General features: G+C 36.4%; 1 protein-coding gene across 1 annotated transcript; it reads left to right on the top strand.

Annotated features, from left to right (window-relative positions):
• Positions 1 to 50: 50 nt before the first annotated feature.
• Positions 51 to 24,018, top strand: LOC148277903 (KAT8 regulatory NSL complex subunit 2-like). Its single transcript, XM_088232232.1, has 11 exons — positions 51 to 118; positions 525 to 757; positions 4,881 to 5,083; positions 6,213 to 6,326; positions 8,501 to 8,598; positions 9,373 to 9,526; positions 11,011 to 11,174; positions 14,195 to 14,331; positions 14,898 to 15,035; positions 18,369 to 18,497; positions 22,164 to 24,018. Exons 2-11 carry the CDS (start codon positions 620 to 622, stop codon positions 22,245 to 22,247), a joined length of 1,359 nt encoding a protein of 452 aa, XP_088088358.1. The 5' UTR covers positions 51 to 118; positions 525 to 619; the 3' UTR covers positions 22,248 to 24,018.
• Positions 24,019 to 24,531: the final 513 nt, after the last annotated feature.

Raw genomic sequence — 24,531 nt, 5'->3', positions numbered from 1 at the left:
TCGGGTCACTTTTTAATTTGCGATCTGGCGATGATTAGACGCCATTCGCCATTGCAATATTTTCCGTGAGCTCGCGGTGATCTCTCCCGATGTGAGCGGCGATCTGCAATATTCCCAGGTATGGAAAACACATAAAAAATACGTACAGTTTTAGAGTAATGCTTGAACATTGATTTAGAAATATTTTTACGGTGTTTGCGTCGGATATATGCCTGAAATTAAAACATTAAAATGACGAACCTCAGGTATGATGTTATTCTTCCGAAAATGGCCGACTCACCACCGCATACGAGCTAGTGTCGTCGAAAATTTCTTTAAATTGCGTCAGTTTGATTTCGTGTCGTTAATTTTCTAAAAGATGTGATAAAATGTGTTTTAAAATGTTTAAATGATTTTTGTTTGTATTTATATTTGTCTTTTTATCACACATTTAAAAAAAATCAAATGACAATCTGAATTTGTCACCCCAGTTTGATATCTTCGGCGGGAAAATTTAAATGTGTTTTTTTTATTTTTTATTGCAGATTCCGCAAGTGTCAAAAGTTTCCGGAAGTGTTGGTCTGTTTACTCCAGATTGTGTCAGTGATAATATGTGAGTGTTTTTGAAGTAGGCGAGACAATGTCGACTCCTAAACCAACCCAGACGAAAATAGTGAGGATGGTGGCTCCGTTTAAAGTGTCCCCGTCTCCGGCCGGTTCGCAGAACCTGACTGCTGCTGCAAAGCAGAAAAGTGAGGAAGACGCGCTTCGAGCCCAGGTAAACATTTTGATATTAGGAAGGCATAGAATTAAAAAAAGTCCAGAAACCGCATACGCGCATCAAACAGAAGGCGACTAAACTACTCTTAAACGAGTAGTTTTACATTATTATGAAAATAAACCTTTGTTATTAGTGTTACACAAATTTATTATTTTACAAGAACACTTCTACAGTTTCGGGAGAGCCCTCCTCCCATCGACGGGTGACATAAAACCTTTTTTTATGAAGTATTACGAAGTGAATACCGATTCAATTAACAAGAGTAGTTTTACGTTTTGATCCATTAGTTTCTTTGTAGACGTCTCTCAGTACGCAACTCCCAATTTGAATTAAACTATGCCGTGTTGTGTCGTTTTAAAGTGTAGAAATACTGCTGGGATCTTGCAGAAACAGGATGGAATCACATTTCATTTGTAAGTAGCAAATGCAATACTTAAAAATGGAAATATTTTTCCATCTGTCAGATTGTCAAAGAAAACAAAATGGAAAGTTCGTTAGTGTTGCCAGGGTAGTAATTTTTTTTACCCTACTTTGCTCGTCTAATGAAAATTGGACCTCGGATTAAACAACGCCGTGGTGGACGTTTGACCGACATTATCTTTAATCATATATTATTTAACATGATATAAAAATATCCGCTTAAAGTTCATTAATTCAATTACTCTCTTGTGACAATTTTTCCGCGTGTACAATAAAATTTTCGAGAAATTTTTTTTTTTTAGAAAAAAGGAAATATTTGCGTTCTTATTATGTAGCCAAATATTTAGATTTTTGGGGCCACTTTCATACGAGTTGTAAATAACTCACTATTAGAAAATGGGAATCAAGTTGTGGTAGAGTGGGGTTCAAACCTAGGACCTCTGATCCGTGAGTCCGCAACACTAGCCACGGGACCACAACCCGATTTTTAAAAATTAAAAAAAATGTATGATTATCTTACATTTGTGTTATGATGATATTTTTCGCGGTCTGGCAACATTACGCGGTGACTTCACGCATGCGCGCGGTGAAAGTGGTAAAAAGTAAGGGGTTTTTTGGACACAGTCCGATGTATTCAAATATGATTCTTCGCTCTTTCTGGACTATTCTTAATTCTATGTAGGAAGAACTGGGTGTCAATAATTTTGATGAACAATTAATTTATTTAAACGCCTTGTAGGCTTTTATTATTATTATGGATAACTTATATAGCGCCATTTTCGTAATATAATACCTCAAGGGCACTTTACAAAGTGATAACATAAAGAAATAAATTTAATTTCAACTTTTTTAATTTGTAATTTAAGAAAAACAATGTACTTTGTCATCACATGCTATGGATTTATTCAAATAATTTAGAGAACAAGTGGGTTTTAAGTTTCTTCCTAAACATCACTTCACTCTCACAGCCTCGCACCTCTGCTGGGAGAGCACTCCATGCTGTAGGGCCTGCGACCGCAAAGGCGCGTTGCAAATTTAGTGCGCTGTTTGCGTAGAGGTATAATAACTTTTCCTCTCGATGTAGATGTAGCTGATCTAAGCGTAAGGCGCCTGTCAGCTAGTTCATCTGAAATACAGAGTTCTCTTAGATATTCTGGAGCAGAGTTGTGCAGTGACTTATACATAAGCCAACAAAGTTTGTATTCCACCCTCTGTGGAAAATGTATCCAGTGTAATTCCCGAAGTAGTGGAGTGATATGACTGAACTTACTGATTCCAAAAATAAGTCTCGCTGTGGTCAGACTAGGCGATCATTTAATTCATCGGTAGACAATAATTGGCTCTAGACACTACAAACGAATTTATTAGTTGACAGGCGGCATCAACTGGCAAATTTTTGCGTATACATTTAATTTGTCTCAGCCGGTAGAAGCATGAACTTATCGTTCTACTAATTTGAGCGTCAAGAGAAAGGTCAGAATGAAGGAAGACTCCCAGTAGTTTAACGGTGGGTAAAGCTGTACTCATAAACTTATAATTAGAAATCAAACACTGATTTGAGTCTACTGAATACTTTATTTTATTTTTACAAATATAAACATGTAAAAATAAAACTTCGTGACAATTGTTTCGCCTTATTAGGGCATTTTCAAACGAATGTGAAGATTATTTGGATTGAATGTCCTTATATAGTTATATAATTCAAGGTACTTAAGTAGAAAATAAAAATAATCTTATGAACTATAGCATGTACATTAATCATAATTGAGGGAAAAACCGATGGTTAAGGGTGAGGATAAGTGTTTAATAGGTAATGGGGAATTTAGGTATTTATATTTGTAAAAATAAAATAAAGTATTCAGTAGACTCAAATCAATGTTTGATTTCTAATTATAAGTTTAAATATGGAGTTCTACAAAATATACACCAAATCAATCAATAAAGCTGTACTCCTTACATCGGGTAGTGCCGTATCCTGAATCAAATTCTTTCGTCTGGCTGAAATTTTGAAATTTGAAACCCCAACCTAATATTTAAGTAAATTATTGGAACGCTAATATGAATTTTTTTTAATATGTTAACCAAGGCGTTGTTATTGATATTTTTTTTAAATCATTAACTATAAAGTTTCATTTAAAAAAGAAAAAAAGAAAATATTATCAATTTCAAATTGGTACAAACAAATCTAATAAATATCAATCCACTTTAATTTGGCCGTGCCATTTACGTTTTTACGTTTTTTTAGATTAAGATGATATGTGTGAAATAGGCTATTCTCCGTCAGATGTCACGTGGCTGGTTTGTTAAATTGGAAATTCATGTAATAATGGACAGACCTAAGTTATTTTATCTTCATCTTCTCTGTTCTTCATCTCTGTTGTAATATGTTAATGTTAAAAGCTTCCCAGGAAGTTTAATCCAGTCCAAAAATTTGGACAAACTCAAAATATTGTTGATAAATCCACCTGGTCCATGACGAAGTATAGAAATTGAAAAAAATAATTTTTCAGGCGTTGCCTAGTATGTAGGTGAAATAATTCAATTAGTTGAATCTCACCCGTATAAATAAAGGTTTCAGCTCTTTAACTTCACAAACATCAACAGATGAAAGAATTATAGAAGGAATATAGATGTTCAAATATGGGCAGAATGGTAAATGTTACACAGTGTGTAAAGTGGCCACTTACACCAGCCAATGACAAAATGTAGATGCATAGACTTCTATATTGTCTTCTCTAAAATGTTCTTCATACAAAAACAAAACAAAACAAACCATCACGCCGTTTCTCTGTATGGGTAGGCAGAGAGGATAGAACTCCATATCACTCGATCTTGACATACAGACCTCGCTTCCTCTACATCCATACATCTTCTCATTCACGCACGCCGATTATTCCTACTTTTGACATGTCCACCTTCAAGTATTTGATGGACTCGATCGTGCCATGTCTTTCTTGATCTTTCTCGTATTCTGCATCCGTCAACATTCGCATCGTAGATCCTTTGAGTCGTTCTTTCGCTGTCCGTTCGCTCTACATGTCCAAACCGACGCAGCATCCCTTTCTTGATTCTGTCGATAATGCATGTCTCAGCCTTACACACTTTGCGGATCTCGACATTTATGCACCTGTATACATCGTTTTACTACACATTCGCCTGAGGGATCGCATTTCGACAGCATTCAACCTACTTTCATCATCATTTTTCCAATTCCATACTTCGCTCCCATACATTAGAGTTGGCACTAGAACTCCATTGTGAACTGCTAGTTTTGCCTCCAGCGATAAACATTTGTTTGCCAAAGTAGATTTTCGTGCACCGTTCACCCTGTTCCCGGCACTCATCTTCCTTTCAATATCATTAAATTAATTAAATACAATCAAATAATTATTATAAGTTTAACTGCCTACCCATACTCATACCCATAGTTATATTTTCATCCCTTTCAAAAACCGTCACTTTCGATTTATCAACATTCATAAGCAAATCGCTTTTCTTCTTTTCTTGTTCTTCATCTCTGTTGTAATATGTTAATAAAAAAACCTTCTCCTGAAAACATTACTTTTTGTAGTTATTGTGAAAACGGTCCTCAATTTTTTAGATGCACCGTAATGCCATCCCAAACAATGCCACGACACACGGCACGATGACCCAGAAAAACCACTGCGCGTCACAGGCTAAATTGTTATTTCTTTCGCAGGTGCAGGAGGAGATCTCGGAGCGCTCGCGGCCGTGCGCCTTCGCGCGGCACGCGTGCCACCTGCCGCGCGCGGGCGGGCGCGCCTACTGCGCGCAGCACGCGCTGTGCGACCCGGGCGCGCCCTTCCGCCGCTGCCGCCACGAGGCCGCCGGGCGCCGCTGCCTCGCGCCCGCGCCGCTGTCCTCCTACCGCCGCGACCTCGGGTAACCTTCGCTTATCCTCACTCCGAAGTTGCACTCGGTGCTGGTTAGCTTATCTTAAAGGCGTTTGATAAAGTATATAACCGGTATTTGCTTCAGAAACTTCACAAGATTGGCTTCAGTGACATTCTTCTGAGACTTTTCTCAAGCTATCTTGTAGATCAAAAGCAGTATGTGTCATATGTATATAAGTATAAGACAAAAAAGTATATTTTAAGACGCGCATTTTAAATGTTATTTTTTTACGATCAAATGGATCAATAAGGGGAAAGTTCAAATTATATTCACTAGCAAAACGTATAATTGGAGAGTTCTGGGCTTAGTTCGTACGAACTGCAGGCACATGAAATAGAGAGCTTGACGTGTGACGGGTGCGGTAGCCGGGGACATTCAATGATAACTCCGACAAAAGAGCCGGACTATCAAGGCGTCCACTGAGTATGTCACGAATCACCCCCGTGTCCAACAGTCGACGGCGATCTTCTAAAGTAAGCGAGTGGTGCTTTTTGCAGGAAGACATATAATTGAGATCGGTATACCTGCATCTCCAGTTAAGATGCCTAAGAAATGTCCATTGAATTTTCTCAAACTTTTCTTTATGTGTGACATATTGCGGAGACCAAACAGAAGAGGCATACTCGAGCAAACTGCGAACATGAGCAAAGTAGACCATTTTAATTTAGTATGCTGAACATATCTATGGAATTAGTTGTACTCTATATCAACATAAGAATAATGACCTCTCTCTAGTCCGAGCATCCACGCTACTTTTCGAAGCGAGCGATGTTGGACTGATGCAATGCTATTTATGCGATTGACATAGAATGGAGACCAGACCCATATTCTACAAGGCATATTCTAAAAGAGGGCGAACAGTCGAGCAATAAAAAGTTTTGATTGTTTGGACATTAGTAAAATCAGAGGATATTCTGTTAATGAAGCCAGGTAATTTCAGTGATTTATTTACTGTATTATGATTTGTGATATATTGGTATGAATAAATAGGAAATTTGAAAAATACATTCATTCACTTCATTAGTTGTATGAATAACATATTAATATATACGTATCATGTTCATGTAATAGGATACATAAATAAATAAACTAATGTACTTGTCTCTATGTGTTTCAGGTTATGTTTCGAGCACGCACGCGCTACGCTCGCGAGTCGCGCGCGCGCTGTCACGCGTCCCTCCCCCAAGCCGTGCCCCGAGGAGATGTTACTCTCCCTCACGCACTACGTCAAGTAAGCACGATGATTTATATAAATATTTAAATTTATCACAACCGAGAGGGAAAAACATTATTGAGAGGGGAATGTGGAAGTCTAGGCATTTGCAGGGCTTATGACCTGTCATTGGCTGGTTTAAGTGGCCACTTTACCTACTGTGTAACATTCAGGTCATTAGCCCTGTATATGCCTAGACTTCCATAAACTAATAATAAACCAAAATAAAAATTAACTATTGTCTTAACCTATATTCAAAGCAGGTGTAATTACCTTTTTGTTTAAGTGTTCCTAGTTCCTATTAACCTTTAGGGTTAGTTTTAGTTTTCATTTGAACAAAAACGTCACATTGACTTGTACAAATCGTGATACGCAGTTGACAAACGTTCAAAAACAATAAAGTTTTAATATCATTAAATTGCGATGTTTAAAACATAACAATAAAAATGTTTAAAGTTATAAAAAAGGTGGTTTAAAAAGTCGCGAACTATATGACAGTTTAAATTTATTTTAACAGAGAGGGAAAAAAGTTTTCGAGAAGGGAATATGGAAGTCTAGGCATTTACAGGGCTTATGACCTGTCATTGGCTGGTTTAAGTGGCCACTTTACACACTGTGTAACATTCACCATTCTGCCCATATTTAAACATCTATATTCCTTCAATTCTTTTATCTGTTGATGTTTGTGAAGTTAAAGAGCTGAAACCTTTATTTATGCGGGTGAGATTCATCTAATTGAATTATTTCACCTACATACTGGGCAACGCCTGAAAATGTTATTTTTTCAATATTTATACTTCTTCATGGACCAGGTAGATTTATCAACAATATTTTGAGTTTGTCCAAATTTTTATAGACAAGGACTTTAAATACGAACAACTTCCTAGGGAGGAAATCCAGCCAGTCTGCAAGCATTTGGACATAATCAAACATTGTTATATGACAGTTGTTTTTAGTGATGCCATAGAAAAAAAAGTGATACCGTATAAATAAAATTTCCCAACATTTGTAGGAAAAATATTTTATCTTATATTATGCAAATTCTATTTTAGTCTTTTTTTATTTACACATAAAATAATTTTAACATGCTGTTTTTAAATCAAATAAAAAAACAGATTACATAATATTGTTTGTAAAAATATAAAAATATTTTTATTGAAATCATTGAAAATAGGTAGAAAAAATATTGTCGATTTCCACTTATCACCGTTTTTATAATTTTTCTGGAAGTATATGTACACTATAGTGTAGCAAATTGTTATTCCTATTTTTTCCATACATTCTTCATTTCCTCACTTTAGCGTTTTTCTCAGTTTTACACCTTTTTTTCTTGCTCCCTTGAAAAACGTAGAACGGGGGTGTTACTGTAATTACAATAAACCGTCAAAAAATCACAACTTGCTCAAATTTCTCCTACAAAAATGAATCCAACGATGACAGAACTACAGAAAAAAATTCCATGTATTTTATTTTTATTTTATTTTATTTTCTTTTATTCAGGAAACATACAGTACAGTTACAAAGTTTAATATTTTACACAATTAGACTTAATTCTAATGGACCAGTGAAGTTTCCATATTATAAAGCAATTATATGTAAGGTTAATTATGAAAGTATAAAAAAGAGAAGGAAAAAGAAAACATAAATGAAAGTTGTTTAAAAATTAAAATCTAAGTGAAAAAAATGATATTTTAATGTTTGTAGTTTGTAGTGAGTATTTACAAATGGAAATAATATTAAAAATGAAGAAAATTTGTAAGAGTAATTAAAAATTAAGAATGGAAATAAAGAATGAAAAACATGCTCAGATGTAAAAATAAAATAGTAATAACATTTTTTATAAAAAAGGAAAAACATAAACACATATTTATTTTAAGGGATTCAAAGAAACGATGAGAAGAATCTTTAAGTGAAATATAAGACAATAAATTTAGGTCAATTTAAAAAACATCTTCAAAATTAATGCCACATTATAGTAAGAGCAGCAATATATTGATTTTATTTACATATATAATATAAGTAATTAAAAGTAGTTTAAAAGTATAAAAACATGCCAATATGTATATATTAATTATATATTGTGTACCTATATGTATATACAAATTTATGCTCATTTTTTGTAGATTACCCATAAAAAGAATCACCACTCGCCACTGGTGTTTATTTATTACGTATTGCTCGTTTGCTTGTAGTCCCGAGAGACCGAGAACCGAGTCCTGCGCCTCCCAAGTGTCGGTTGTGAGTGACCTATCGGACCGCCCCGACTCTCCACTGAACGTCGACCCTTTCAGTGAGTATTTTGAATATCATAATATCGCATATCGAGAATCAAACAAATCGGGTATAAGCTGAATCGGGCTGTGGTCCCGTAGCTAGTGTTGAACCCCACTCTACCCCAACTTGATTTCCATTTTCTAATTGCGAGTCATTTACAACTCGTTGATAATTGAAATATTTTAGTAGATAATAAGAATTAACGTATTACAACAGAGAAGGCAATATAGAAGTCTAGGCATCTACAGGGCTTATGACCTGTCATTGGCTGGTTCAAGTGACCACTTTACACACTGTGTAACATTCACCATTCTGCCCATATTTGAACATCTATATTCACAAATATCAACAGGTGAAAGAATTGAAGGAATATAGATGTTCAAATATGGGCAGAATAGTGAATGTTACACAGTGTGTAAAGTGGCCACTTAAACCAGCCAATGACAGGTCATAAGCCCTGTAGATGTCTAGACTTCTATATTGCCTTCTATTATATGTTCTTCATCTCTGTTGTAATATGTTTATCTTAACAGCTCCCCAAGGAGTTGAAGCCTGTCCTTGTCTACAAAAATTTGGAGTAATTCAAAATGTTGTTAAATAATAAGAACTTAAATATTTTTTTATATTTTTTATTTTGTCTTAAAATAGTACAAACATAATAAATGAATGTCCTAATATTAACTTATATCTATTTATTATAAAAACATATACTGACTGTTAATATTTCTAAACAATAAATAAAAATAAATAAATATTTCCTTTTTATTGATAATTTATTCTTGCGTTGCAGAGCATATTGACGCCTCGGAGGTGAACTCTTGGGAGGCGAGCCGCACGCTCGACTGCCGCAGTTCCTCGGAGGAAGACGAGCCCATCCGCGCCGGGGGGGCCGACGAGGACTCTTCGGGGGCCGAGGACACTAATCTGGATAGCCAGCCCCTCAGGTGAGAGAATTTAAAAAAAAAATAATATTGGTGTTATCGGATGCAGTAAGGGCAATCCTATGCCCTGGTCAAAACAGCCAGGCGGCCTTAACCGCCCCACCCAAACGAACATATAATATGCGATATTATTGCCCGAACGCAACAAGCCGTATCCCGTACGTCCAGGTACAAAAAGTATACCCGTAACCACAGAAACGTGTGATACTGTAACGACATCTTCGGGGTAAACTCTAATGGTAATGGCTCCTGCAATGGTAGCCGAAACGTCGGAACAAATCCACACACACGGTATCACCCAAAAAAGAAACATATTATTTACAAAAATACACTTTATAAAATACATCGTAAAACTAAGCTATGAAATAATGCCCACTTCACTCTGTGCGTCTGTGCGTGGGCCATTCCTAGCATATAAATATGGTATGACATGACCATAAAAAGAAAAACAAGATTAAAATATGATGATTAATTTTAAAATAAAATGCCTTTTTTTTTTTTTCAGAATACGGTTTTGAAATTTAACATACTTTAAAAAAAAAAAATACAATTTATATCATTTTGTCATTTGAATTTTAACAAAAAGGTTTCTAACTTTTTACTAAGCTCTTTATTGTACCATTTTTAATACAATTTACAAGTTTTAAACAATTATTTTTTTCATATTTACGCACCCTCTCCCTCATTCATTCCCACACGCACATGTATCCCCTCCCTCATTCATTCACGCATACACACATTCACATACGCATGAATACAAACGTCACACAAATACAATTACTAAACTTCTTTTCTTATATATTATGTGTCATTATATTTACAGTGGATTTTTTTAATTGGCTTTAGTATTGTTAAGATTTTTCTAATTATTTTGTTTATGTAATAGCTGTAAAAATCCCAAATAAAATAAAATAAAATAAATGATGCAATAACTTATATTTACATACTACTACTACTACTACCATCACGCCATTTCTCCGTAGGGGTAGGCAGAGAGAATGGACCGCCACACACGTCTATCCTGGCATACAATCCTAGCCTCTTCCACATTCATACATCTTGTCATACATGGCCTTCGGTTCTGTCTGCTTTTGACATGACCAGACTTAAGATTTTGGTTTATCTGATCATGCCACGTCTTCCTCGGTCGTCCTCGTCTAACGTTGCCGTTCATTTTTGCCATATATACTTGTTTTACCATTCTCTCGTCGTCCATTCGTTCTACGTGACCAAACCATCTCAGAGGCCCTTTCTTAATCTTATCAATTATACTTGTCTCAGATTTACACTCTCGCCTGATTTCATCATTCGTAACCCTGTCATACATTGATTTCCCACACATTCGTCTAAGAGATCGCAATTCAACCGCGTTCACTCGGCTTTCATCCTTCCTCTGCCAGTTCCATGTTTCACTTCCATACATAAGTGTTGGGACATATATAGATATTTACATATAAATTATTAATTTAAAAAATGAATCCTCGCAGGTTTGCGGGCATATACACGTGCGAGGAGGTGGTGAGCGAGACGGGCGCCGCGCTGCGCCGCCTACAGGCGCTCTACCTGGAGCAGCTGCGCGGCCTCGCGGCGCGCCTGCGCCTGGCGCGGCGCCACTACCTGGCCGACCTCAAGCTGGAGAAGGAGACGCACTGTGAGTTGACGTGACATTAACGAACATGCGGTGGGAGTTGGCCGATACCACTTCGGACAAAAGGATTTTGAGTATTATTCAATTAAGATCTATAACCTACTTCCACCATCTATTTAAACAGTTAGGAACGAGAAAATGTTCAAAAAGGCTATAAAAAAATGGATAGTGGAGCTAGGTAGAAGTAAAATGGATCGTCTCAATCGCCCAAACCAATATTGAATCAACCGCTCCACAAGTGTATAGGTTATTTTAACATATTACGACAGAGATGGTGAACATTTAAGAGAAGATAATATAGAAGTATAGGCATCTACAGGGCTTATGACCACCTGTCAATGGCTGGTTTATGTGGCCACTTTACACACTGTGTAACATTCACCATTCTGCCTATATTTAAACTTCACAAACATCAACAGATGAAATAATTAAAGGAATATAGGTGTTTAAATATAGGCAGAATGGTGAATGTTGCGCAGTGTGTAAAGTGGCCACTTAAATCAGCCATTGACAGGTCATAAGCCCTGTAGATGCCTCGACTTCTATATTACCTTCTCTTAAATGTTCTTCATCTCTGTTGTAATATGTTAATATGAACAGCTCCCCAGGGAGTTGAATCCAGTCCTTGTCTACAAAAATTTGGACAAACTCAAAATATTGTTGTATAGCTTATGTTAGGTTTTTGTTATTTTCATTGTGCGTTTTGTAATATAAATAATATCGATGTTCATATATAGCTAGTTTTTAAAACTGTGAATATTTTGTTAATTATCTCTGTTTATTAAGTTAGTCTTCTTTGTTTATTCTCAAATGTAAAAACATTTTAAAAAAAGTATATTGTTAAGTGTCCTCGGCACGGGTAACCCCAGTGAGGTCACATTATTTTTATTATTAATTATAGTTTGTAAGAGAAAAATATGAATAAATAAATTGATCTATGCCGATAAATACAGGGGATGAAAGTTTGACTGAGTTTGCCCATTTGGCACCCCCTGCTTTTCAATTTGTTTATTAATGATGTTGCTAAATCATTCTCTAACTCTTCCTTTTGGCTCTTCGCAGACGACAACAATATTCTCAAAATAATCCAAACTTTACAAGACTGTTCTCTTCTTCAATCAGACATTAACTCTTTTAACCGATGGCGTAAAGTCAATAAATTAGAGCTAAATATTTAAAAATGTTAATTTTTTCCTTCGAGTACCTAATACAAAACTCCACAATTGATGTAGTTAAGTCCATCAGAGGTTTAGGAGTTGTTTTGGACTATAAACTGACATACAACGAGCATATAGATAATACAGTAAATAAATCACTGAAATTACTTGGCTTCATTAACAGAATACCCTCTGATTTTACTAATGTCCGTACAATCAAAACTCTTTATTGCTCAACTGTTCGCCCTCTTCTAGAATATGCCTCCTAGAATAGTGCTCTGGTCTCCATTCTATGTCAATCGCATAAATCACGTTGAATCAGTCCAACATCGCTCGCTTCAAAAAGTAGCGTGGATGATTGGACTAGAGAGAGGTCATTATTCTTACGCTGATATAGAGTCAATGCTCAAAATTTCTAGTCTACAAAAACGTAGAACTAATATTGACTCCATATATATGTTCGGCATACTAAATGGTATAATCGATGTGCCATCATTACTGGGACAAGTTAAATTCAATATTCCGACTCGTAGGTTGAGAAACAATGAAGTACTGTTCATCGATCAGCTTAGAACAAACTATGGCCTTAATTCTCCAATGACCCGTCTTTGTCGTATTGTTAACTCGAGACAAGATCTGGACTTTTTTGGTTCAAGTTTACAAGGATTTAAACGAGCGCTAAATAAATAGTCCAGATCTTGTCTCGATGTCCCTTATGTTTGTCAATGCTTCTTTTCTTTTTTTAAACCATTCTTTTATTTTAATATTTAAACCCTATAAATTGTATACATGGACAGTAAACAATAAAAAAATAATAAATTTATGGTCACTTTGAACAGAGATATTCTGCAATCAAGGTTCGTAGGTTTTCACGGCCTTCAGAATACAGATAGTGTTTTTCTGGGTTATTATGCCGTGTTTGTGCACTCATACACTCATACATTCAGCCCTGAAGATGGACACTGCAATGTGCTCCGAAACGTCGGCAATACAAAGCCCACAAACACGGCATAATAACCCAGAAAAACACTATCTATATTCTGCAATGTCTTAGACAGACTAGATTTCCTCCTAGTCGTTGTTAAAATAAAAAAAATTCGCAACAGAGGTAAAACACTTTTGAAAGGGGAATGTTGAAGTCTGGGCATTTACAGGGCTTATGACCTGTCATTTGCTATGTTTAAGTGGCCAATTCACACACTGTGAGGTCTATCACGACCCTCTAATAAATGTACCAAAATTAATTCTCCGAGTGATGCTTCGATGTCCCCCCACTTTTCCATCTGAGACATTGTTCGATAAACTTGAACAACTTCAGGATACACGCATAAGGTATATTTTTGTTCATTTAAGAAATATGACCACATTTCTGATCATCGTAGGCAACTGAAATGGCTCGAAAATAGACAGCGGAGAGACTATCACTCCCTCACACTTCTGTTCGATGTACTTCATAGTCCCAATGCTCCTATATACCTCCGTTGACGCTTATCAGTTCATGGTTTACCTCTTCGTTCTAATTCTCAAAGCACCCACCTAATACCCATCCACAATTCCTCTTTCTTCTCTAACTCATATAGTGTCCATGCGGCTCGACTGTGGAATCATCTCCCATCCACCATCAAAGATGTTACTACATTATCTCGGTTTAAATCACGTCTGAAGAAACATCTCCTTTCTCTTCCTCAATCTTTCTTTTCCTCTTTTGCCTATTTCCCTTTGAGTAATAGTATTGATTTAAGGTAATTTATATGCAAATACAGTTACATATTAAGTTCCCCAAAACGAAAGCCATTTTTAGAAGTATTAAAGTTTGGATTTTGTCTAAGGGAAGAGACCATTATAAGGCTGTTTTGTTGTTTTCAGGCAGTATATACAACCAGGGAGCCAAGACGGCGGAGGAGAGGCACGAACTAGCCCTGCTGAAGGCGTCTACGTCGTATCGGAAGCGCCACGGTACGGACGCCGTTCTGCAGAGGAAACTGTGTGAGAAACGAGCCAAGGTAACGAATATTGTCTCTATTTTTAAAAAAACCTTCAAACTAAGCCACACATTCTCATTCAAATATCCCCCCAATTGCCGTTTTTTATGTTTTTCTAACCCCGGTTTTATGTTGAAAAATTTTCGAGACTCATCTGTCAAATGACGCCGAGCCGCGCGCCGCCGCGTTTGCCCAAAATGGTGACTAAAATCAAGGTCAATAAAAAAATGTGTAAATTTTTGTCTCAAACTAAATTATAAGTACGTGCAATAATTGACCATTTTGTTTAAGTGTCTTATTTTGACATTTTACTAAATTGTGACATGCGGTTGACGCATGTTTAGGAAGAAAATAGTCTTTACATGAATAAATTACGATGCAGAAAGTATAAAAATTTGGCAATAGAAATAAACCATCCAATGACAGGTCATAATTGTAATATTATATTCCCTTCTCTATAATGTTTTCCCTCTTTATGTTGCAATAAATTTAAACATACTCGCGATATTTACGTTGCTGTTTCGGTGAATAAATACTAAAAAGGACGCAAATATTTCAACTTTCTCACAGCGTGGGTTTTATTTCAGATAACGGAGGGTAACATTCGCAGCTCTGCCCCTCCGAGCGGGCGCTGCGTCTTCACAGAGGGGGGGGTCAAGTGCCCCCGGCCCGCGTTGCCTTCGGCCAGACACTGCACTAAACACATCCTGGGGGACCGCCACCAGGTGAGACCGTCCGTGCCATTATTTACATGTAAAATCGTATCGGAGTATTCTGTCGCATTGTTAAATGCTGTTGTTCACGCAAAGGTTTCCTTTGGACCTGATGACGCCCGGCTGAAAGCGAGCGAGGTTATCACCAGAGCCCGCCCGGGGCACTGCAGGAACAAACGCCTCGCAAGAATGAACCTTCCCGAAACTTCTAGATGAAACACCTGTACACATTTATTATAATTATTTTGAAAAAATTACTCAACTTAAAATTACTTGACCAAATGGTTACTTATATAATAGGGAAATATCAATGGAGTCCTGGTCCCATCCCTGATGTATGGGAGCGAAGTATGGACTTGGAAAAACAGGGATGAAAGTAGGCTGAATGCTGTCAAAATGCGATCTCTCAGGCGAATGTGTGGTAAAACTATGTAAGATAGATGCACAAATGCTGAGATCCGTACATTATGTAAGGCTGAGACAAGCATTATCGACAAAATCAAGAAAGGAGCTCTGCGCTGGTTCGGACACGTAGAACGAATGGACAGCGAGAGAACGGCTAAGAATATTTACAATGCGAATGTTGATGGATGCAGAAATAGAAGAAGACCGAGAAAGACATGGCACGACCAAATCCAACAGATACTTAAAGATGGACACGTCAAAAGTCGGAATAATCGGCGCGCGTGCATGAGAAGATGTATGAATGTAGAGGAAGCGAGATCTGTATGCAAAGATAGAGTGTTGTGGCGTTCTATCCTCTCTGCCCACCCTTACGGGGAAACGGCGTGATGGTTTGTTTGTTTGTTTGTCCGCGAAAGTAATAATGCAATGCGCCAAGCTATAGAGGAGCCCAAACGTAGGAAAATCTATGACTATTGGGTATTAAGTTATCCACAGTTCACATCTAAACAATGGGCCGTACTCAGGTGGAGAATTGCCAAATGGAATGAATTAAATCCATTGTTGCTGCGTATCTTGATTTTTAGGAATTATAAAAAAATATTACCTACATATACATATTTTTCACTTAAATTAAAATTTAAATTATTTTACAGAACATTTATACAAATAGGCGTTTCAGGTTATTTATTTATTTATTTTTTAACGGACATTGTCCATGTATACAATTTATAAGGTTTAAATATTACAATAAAAGAATAGTTTAAAACATTTAAAAAAAAGAAAGAAGCATTGACAAACATAAGGGACATCGAGACAAGATCTGGACTATTTATTTAGTGCTCGTTTAAATCCTTGTAAACTTAAACCAAAAAAGTCCAGATCTTGTCTCGAGTTAACAATACGACAAAGACGGGTCATTGGAGAATTTAGGCCATAGTTTGTTCTATGCTGATCGATGAACAGTACTTATATGGACATTATATGGATGCCCAATGCGGCCTTGACATATTGCCCTTAATCAACTGTCATTATCAACAGTAAAAATACTTAAATTTGCAAATTTATCCCCTGAATTGAGAAAAAATGTATTTAAAGTAAATATGTTGATATAAGGAAAGTTTTCAAGCAACATAATACACGTGTCGGGACAATAAATGCCAAAATTCAATTTAATTCAAAGGAAAATATTTTAAATCAATTCCCTGTGAAAACTGCCTCCTTTAACAGCTTTGACGCTCCTACAGCTGCAACCAAACATACTGCAATTCACCATAGTGGATTTTTATTTATTATAACGTAAATATCCAAGTTATTTACAAACAAAGCCAAGCACAGTGACAATAGCGTTTTTTAGGACTGTTACGCATCTGTTGTCAAATAAAACAAAATGGCCGCCAGTGGAGTGAAGTTGTCGCTAACCAACAATGCCCCATTGGGCTTCTCAATAGCTCGGCGCATTATTACTTTAAGGAAATATCACAAACTATGAATACCAATAAAAAAATGTAAAACGGCAGTTATAATGTTGGCGGCCTCCGTGGTGTAGTGGTCAAGACGCTTGACTCACAGACGGAAGGTTCCGGGTTCGATTCCCGGCGAGAACACAAAAATTAAATGTTATTTTTCTCAAGCCTCGGTGTTTTGTGATGTAATTCACCACTGTAATATGAATATTGTGGAAAAATGATTTCATTCATAATTTTCAAATAAAATTGCTAAAAAATTATGCCTAACAAAAATGCTACATTTCAATTTTCAATTTTATTTATGTACATTATAAAATAGAGTACAATAGAACTCCACTTATCCAAATAAATGAAAAAGTTCAGTGATTTTTAATTTTTTTTTTGGCAATAGACTATTAAACTATTATGTATCTTTTTTGGGTGATACCGTGTATGTTGGATTTGATCCGACGTTTCGGCTACCATTGCAGGAGCCATCTTCAGGGAAAACTGTGAAACTAAAAAACTAGCCGAAACTTCGGATCAAATCCAGCATACACGGTATCACCCAAAAAAGATACATAATATTGATAACAGTGACCGCGAAAACCTTCGCACCTATTTGACTATTAAACTAAGCTAAAGAAAATATTTTTTGTGTATCATATTATCAGCGCTATGATTTTTAAGTTTTGAATTTTTGAAATATCTCCGCGTGTGACGTCAGAGGTTCTTCTCTGTCAGTTCTCCTGGTTGGTTTGTTTACGGTAAGCAAACCGGATATCCTTCACAGCTCTCATATCATTGGTTGGTTCATATGAACCAGTGACGTAGTTCAAAGTAGTGCATTTTTATTAACAACATTATTTTTTGGTATGTGTATTTTTGTACATACACAAATTTGGATTTCTCCCGAGGGGGAGTAGGTATATATTTTTTTATCAATATTCCTACAGAGATGAGGTATGTAATATATAAGATATAAGTAATATGCTAATTAAAAATACTTAACTTCAATATCAATACATAGATGGTGCTCCAACATGCTAATGAATGCTTTCTCATTTAATAAGATATATACAAGAATCAAAATGATACCAGTGTCGATATTCGCTAATAAGCGGAATGGGGAATGTTGTAAAAAACGTAAAGTGGCCACTCAACCCAGCCAATGACAGGTCATCAAGCCCTGTAAACGCTCGAATATCGATAATCCTGAATTTGAAAAAATTCTACCTCATCTCTGTAGGAATATTGATAAAAAAAAAACATTTTTATTAAAATAAATATTTATTTTTTGTACATTTTTAAGAAAATTTGCTGTACTAAAATGTTCTAATTTTTACTGCGCGCAAGAAATCATTTTTTGTATCTAATTTCACACGGGGCTGAAGTTTCTCATTAAAAGCTCTAATATTTGCCGCGTCCGATTGCCCGAGGCACGAACTTCCCCATTACAACGCGAAAGCAAAAGTAACCGTGGTTTCCTCGCCAGGTGCTGTTCAGGGCGTGCGGGGCTCGGCGCGCCGGGCTGCAGTGCGCGGAGCCCGTCCCGGGGCTGCAGGCCACCGACACCTGCGCGCTGCACCAGGAGCTGCTGCCCTACCAGACATTCAGCCTCAAGGTAACATTCCCCTTCCGGCTATTAACCGTATTTTCAATTTTTTCTTTTAAAGGAATCACCAGCTAAGCCGCTATTTCGTGGCTTGTCAGTAGGTGTGATTTATTAACGGACATTGTCCATTTATACAATTTATAGGGTTTAAATATTACAATAAAAGAATATTTAATACCGTAAAAACGGGGTTAAATTGCATCACTTTTTAATAACTTTTCACCTATAATGATTTTTTTCATCGAGGAGATGAGTAGTGTTTTTGACAATAAATGTCATGGTTATATAATATATTTCCTTTACTTTTTTGTGGTTATAAGTATATTTTGTAGTTTCATATACAAGCTATAATTTTTTGAAAAATGATGCAAAGTAAGCCCTAGGGCGGGGTGACATTGCATCACTTTTTTTTTCCTTCAGTATCTTAATAGATTCCACATGGACATGGAAATATTAATATTAATATTTTTTGGTAAATTTAGTAAGAAATACTGGTATTATCAAATACATGACAAAATTCAACATGCGAAACCACTTTACTCACCTTAGAATGATACACACTGTTGAAGATGTGATAAGAATTACCTATAGAAATTATTCATAAAAACTGCACAACCAACCCAAACCGCTAATCGCTCAGTACTAAAGTACCATATTGAATGGAAAATAACCTTAGGTAAGAGTGAAAAGTGACATCCATTGAATATTTGGAGAAACAATGAGTTATTGTTAGTAGCAATGACAACAGGTGTCTCTAAAAACTTTTTTTTTTTGATGCAATGTTACCCTTGATGGTGCAATTTAACCCCGTTTTACGGTACATATTTAAAAAAGAAAAGAAGCATTGAAAAACATAAGGGACATCGAGACAAGATCTGGACTATTTATTTAGTATATTTTTATTTATATCCCTACAGAGATGAGGTAGAATTTTTTCAAATTCAAGATTCAGGATTATGGATGTTCGAGCGTTTACAGGGCTTATGACCTGTCATTGGCTGGCATCGAATATCCATAATCCTGAATTTGAAAAAATTCTACCTCATCTCTGTAGGGATATAAATAAAAATATATACCTACTCCCGTCTTGGGAGAAAATCCAGATTTGTGTGCAGGTACACGAACCAAAAAAATGTTATAAAAAATCTGGTAAAAATATAAGTAAAAATAAATTGCAAAGTCATCTGCAGGCGTTTACTAGTACTTAATTTAACTCGGCTGATGAGTCCTAACTACATAAAATAAAGTAATCTGCTAATTAAATACTTAACTTCAATATCAATGCATAGATGGCGCTTCCAACTCGCTTGTGGATGGGTTCTTGATTCGTAGCATATATACAAAAACCAAAAATGTTACCTGGTGTGGATATTCGCTAAATAAGCGTAATGGGGAATGTTGTAGTACCTATATAAAGTGGCCACTTAACCCAGCCAATGACAGGTCATAAGCCCTGTAAACGCTCAAATATCCATAATCCTGAATCTTGAATTTGAAAAAATTCTACCTCATCTCTGTAGGGATATAAATAAAAATATATACCTACTACCGTCTTGGGAGAAAATCCAGATTTGTGTGCAGGTACACGAACCAAAAAAATATCTATTTAGTGCTCGTTTAAATCCAGATGATCTTGTCTCGAGTTAACAATACGACAAAGACGGATCATTGGAGAATTCAAGCCATAGTTTGCCCTATGCTGATCAATGAACAGTACTTCATTATTTCTCAACCTGCGAGTCGAAATATGGAATTTTACTTGTCCCAGTAATGATGGAACATCGATTATACCATTTAGTATGCCGAAAATGTTCATTTCTTTATTTATACTTTTACATTGTTTGTATTCTTTTTTTTTTACACAGAATAATGTTCCCTCACTGGGGTGTCCCGTGCCGTGGGAAACATTTTACAAAATGTGAAACATGCCTTAAATTAATTATTTAACAAAGTTAACATAATAATAATTTTTAAAGAACGTAATTAATCTAATTATCATTAGCATAATAAAACAATCATAAAAAACATAACCAATTTAAATAGACCAAACAGTACACACATTTTACCTATTTGGCTTGATCCACTCGTCGATCCGTGAGCAACCCACCTCCACTATCCATTTCTTAATAGCAATTGTATATTGTGAGAACTTACTAATTGTCCTTATGGATAATGGAAGTAGATTGTACACTTTAACCGAGTAGTAGGCCAATCCCCTTTGACCGAAGGTTGTATTTAAAGCTTATTTTATATAATTATGTTGATTGTTGGTTGTCAAGCGTTGTATTAAAAAAATAAATCAACATGCCAGATACAAATGATTTTTCATGTGTCAATATAAATCACTCCTTAGACGTTACTAAAAAGTCATGTCGTCACTTTTTCTGACAACTGTCATTCTAATCGAGCTAAATTTTGAGGACCATAGATAAAATTATTTATGCATGTATTTTTTTTAATTTGTTTGAAAAAATACAAAATGTTCTTAATGAAATAGAAATCCCACTTAGAAATATACTTAAAGTCCCGGACTTGAAACACCTATACCATGCACTGGCCAATTCTGTGTTGACTTACGGTCTAATTGGTTGGGGAGGGGAGCTTGCACAAAAACCGCCCTTGAACCTGTAGCAATTGCACAGAAATCTTTAATCCGAGTCATTTTTAAAAAAACATTTCGTTATCCAAGTGACTTGCTCTTCAAAGAATTCAGAGTACTGAATATTATTCAACAGTATATATTGAGAACGGTAGTGGTTACACACATCGATAGAGACATTTACCCGAGCGTCAACCACAACCATAATGCAAGATACTCTAATAGGGATCTGATACCAAGTGAAGGGGTCAACACTGTTCTGGCATCGAGTCAACACTATTACGTAGGCAAAAAGGTCCAAAACCTTTTGCCAGAATCGTGGAAAGACGGGAGTGTTGTCAAGTTACGGAAGGTGTTGACCTCGCTCTTTCGTGACGCTGGTCGTAGGGAGTCAGAAAAGTTGATGCATGCCACGGATTGGAGAACCTTACTGGATGTCAAAAATAAAATATAAAAAATAAGGAATAATTAAAAAAAATATATATTTATAGATGACAACCATGAAGTTTCGCATAAATAAATTGTCTATGTTTTTATGAATGTATGTATGTGTATGCGCATGGGTGTATGTACGTGTGTGTGTATGTACATGTGTATATATGTGTATATTTATATATATGTGTGTATATATGTGTATGTCTGTATGTATATGAATCAAAATGTGTATCCGAATAAGTTTATATTTTGTTTGTCTGTGCTCTATATTAATTTGTTAACTATTATAATATATTAAAATGTAATTGCCTAGCTTGGAACGGGGTATGTACCCTTGTTAGCTGGGCAAAGTGAACATGGAATTGTATTTTGATAAAGAGTGTGAATAAATAAATAAAAAAATAAATAAAAATAAAAAAATCATTGGTAAATTTAAATAATCCCCAATCATGACAGTTCTTACAATTTTTCTGCAGTATATTTAGTACAGTCTTGTACAATAATTATATTTTAATTAAATTTCATTTTTTCAATACATTTTTCATTTCCTCACTTAAAAAGTTTTGCTCAGTTTAGGTCAACGTAAAACAGGGGCTTTATGTATTTCTCAATTTTTACTATCTGCTTTTGTGTCCCGGCAGAAATACGAGAGCGACTCGGAGGACGCGGCGGACGCCGGCACGCCCCCCGTCGCCGGCGGCAGCGCGATCGCCGAACCCTCGTGACACTGGACGATGGCTCCCTACTCGCCGTGCCGCCAACCGCGCCCCTGGAACTAGGCGGCCGTTGTAGAGATGTAACGGTGATTCCTCATCGTGCATATATGTATGTTTATTGATCGTCTGTCACACGAAGGCGAGATGATCAGACTTACGCTTCAGAAAATGAAATATAGCATTTAAATCAGTATTTTGTGTATATAGATCTTCCCAGAAAACGAATTTGGAACCTGCAGTATGATAGAAGAACTTATTATATTTAGTTATAGAATAGTCAACAATTTTTTGAGTATATCTAACTGTTTGCAGACAAGCACTTTATCTCACCCCCTAGGGAGTTTATCGAGGTTTGCGACGAGGCGGGGATACACAGAACTGTATTCTTCATTCGCATCATCATCATTCCCATTCGGCACTGTATTGGTACACCAATCGCAGCGTATCTCGATCATTTTTATCACCTGAAGGTAAGGTAAGGTGATCAGTCTTATACTTCAGATACTAGTCCAGGGACATTGAGATATTCCAATGTATAATGACAAGAATATGTCCAATGCTGTAGGCAGAGAGGATTGAACGCCACATCACTCTGTCTTTGCGCACGGATCTCGCTTCCTCTGCATTCATACATCTTCTCATGCGTGCGCGCCGATTATTCCGATCATGCCATGTCTTTCTCGGCCTTCCTCTATTTCGGCGTCCATCAACACTCGCATAGTAAATATTTTTAGCCGTTCTTTCGCTGTCCATTTGCTTTACATGTCAAACCAAAGCAGAGCTTTCTTCATTTTGTCGATAATGCTCATCTCAGCCCTAAACATGGATCTCGACATTTGTGCATCTATGACTTTTGACAATTACCAAGACGGTATGCTTAACGATCGTCTGTACTTATCTACCGAGCCATTTCAAAGCCGGCTTCTTAAACGTCTCGATACGTATAATACGATAAATTCATTTTTTATATTGGTAACATTTTAACGCCTAGGTGCTCTTATATGTCAATAGGGCAGAATCTAGCCTTATTATCTGTGCATCTAGGCGTTTATTTTCAAAACTGACAGTTTTGTCAGAATTTCATTTTCTGTACTTCAAAATTTACTCATATTTTTAATACATGTTTAATTAAAAAAGTGCCAACCTCAGAACTGTTCAAAATTTACAGAAATCGTAATTAAAGAAAAAAATATCCAGTGGAATAAAATGTTTGTCTCTTTTAATGCGTAGATATATGTATCGAGGGGCACTAGACCCGTCGGGACAAATTGATATACTTACATCAAAACTCGTATGTGGGGGGTCGGTAGCGTATCTTCATAATCGCTCGGGAGAATTTATCTTCAACTGACGTCATAATGAAGCTATGTCACTTTGGTGCGTAGATGTGTGTACCGCGACGTACGCTTCCCCTCGTTACATATCGATGTACCTACCCAGAACTTGAAGGTGGGGAATCGGCAGTGCATCTTCGTAATCGCTCGGGAGAATTAATCTTTAACTATACCGTCTCAGTGAAGGTATGACGGCCTTAGCTTCTCATCAAAATCGCAGCCCTGGCCTCATTTAAATGCACCAAATTTTAAAGAAAGTATTGGACATAACTAAACTTCGTCACTGTCTAGATTAAGACCCCATTTTATATTGTACAGTAAATTAGAAGATAAGTTATCTCATTGTTTCTACCAAAGTGTACAAATACCTGTGTATATTGGCTTTGTGTCATTATTATTTTAAGAATTTAGTTTTGTTTAATTGTAATAAAGATGATTTAAACTTATGTATTTGTTTTTATTTTTCCTTGTGTAATTTAGAAATTACAGATCCTTACTTTTCGTGTGTCTCGCGAACTCCCGAGAGGTTCTAACCCTGCTTTTCCGCAACTTAATTCCCATTTTCTAATAGTGGGCAACAAACAATCAGTGTGAACAAGAATTTGTGTATCTGGGAAGTATGTTTACTAGGGATGGAAAGGAGGGTGAGTGCCGGGAACAGGGTGAACGGTGCACTGAAATCTACTTGGCAAACAAATGTTTAACGCAGGAGGCAAAACAAGCAGTTCACAATGGAGTTCTGGGAGTGAAGTATGGAATTGGAAAAATAATGATGAAAGCAGGTTAAATGCTGGTAAAATGCGATCCCTCAGGCGAATGTGTGGTAAAATGATGCATGATAGGTGCGCAAATGTCGAGATCCGCGAACTGTGTAAGGCTGAGACACGCAGAATGGCAGAATCAAGAAAGGGGCGCTGCGTCGGTTTGGACATGTAGAACAAATGGACAGCAAAAGAACG

The sequence above is a fragment of the Micrasema longulum genome, unplaced genomic scaffold, assembly GCF_059751315.1.
Source record: "Micrasema longulum isolate JH-2025_06_02 unplaced genomic scaffold, ASM5975131v1 h1tg000958l, whole genome shotgun sequence".
NCBI lineage: Eukaryota > Metazoa > Arthropoda > Insecta > Trichoptera > Brachycentridae > Micrasema > Micrasema longulum.
This window is presented reverse-complemented; position numbering and strand designations above follow the sequence as displayed.

What these genes read in the sequence shown, in the direction of transcription:
- LOC148277903 (XM_088232232.1), top strand. Translation starts at nt 620, where the DNA reads ATGTCGACTCCTAAACCAACCCAGACGAAAATAGTGAGGATGGTGGCT. An exon ending in TCCTGGGGGACCGCCACCAG is followed by an intron (nt 15,036 to 18,368) that starts GTGAGACCGTCC and finishes TTTCCTCGCCAG; the next exon opens with GTGCTGTTCAGGGCGTGCGG. An exon ending in ACCAGACATTCAGCCTCAAG is followed by an intron (nt 18,498 to 22,163) that starts GTAACATTCCCC and finishes GTGTCCCGGCAG; the next exon opens with AAATACGAGAGCGACTCGGA.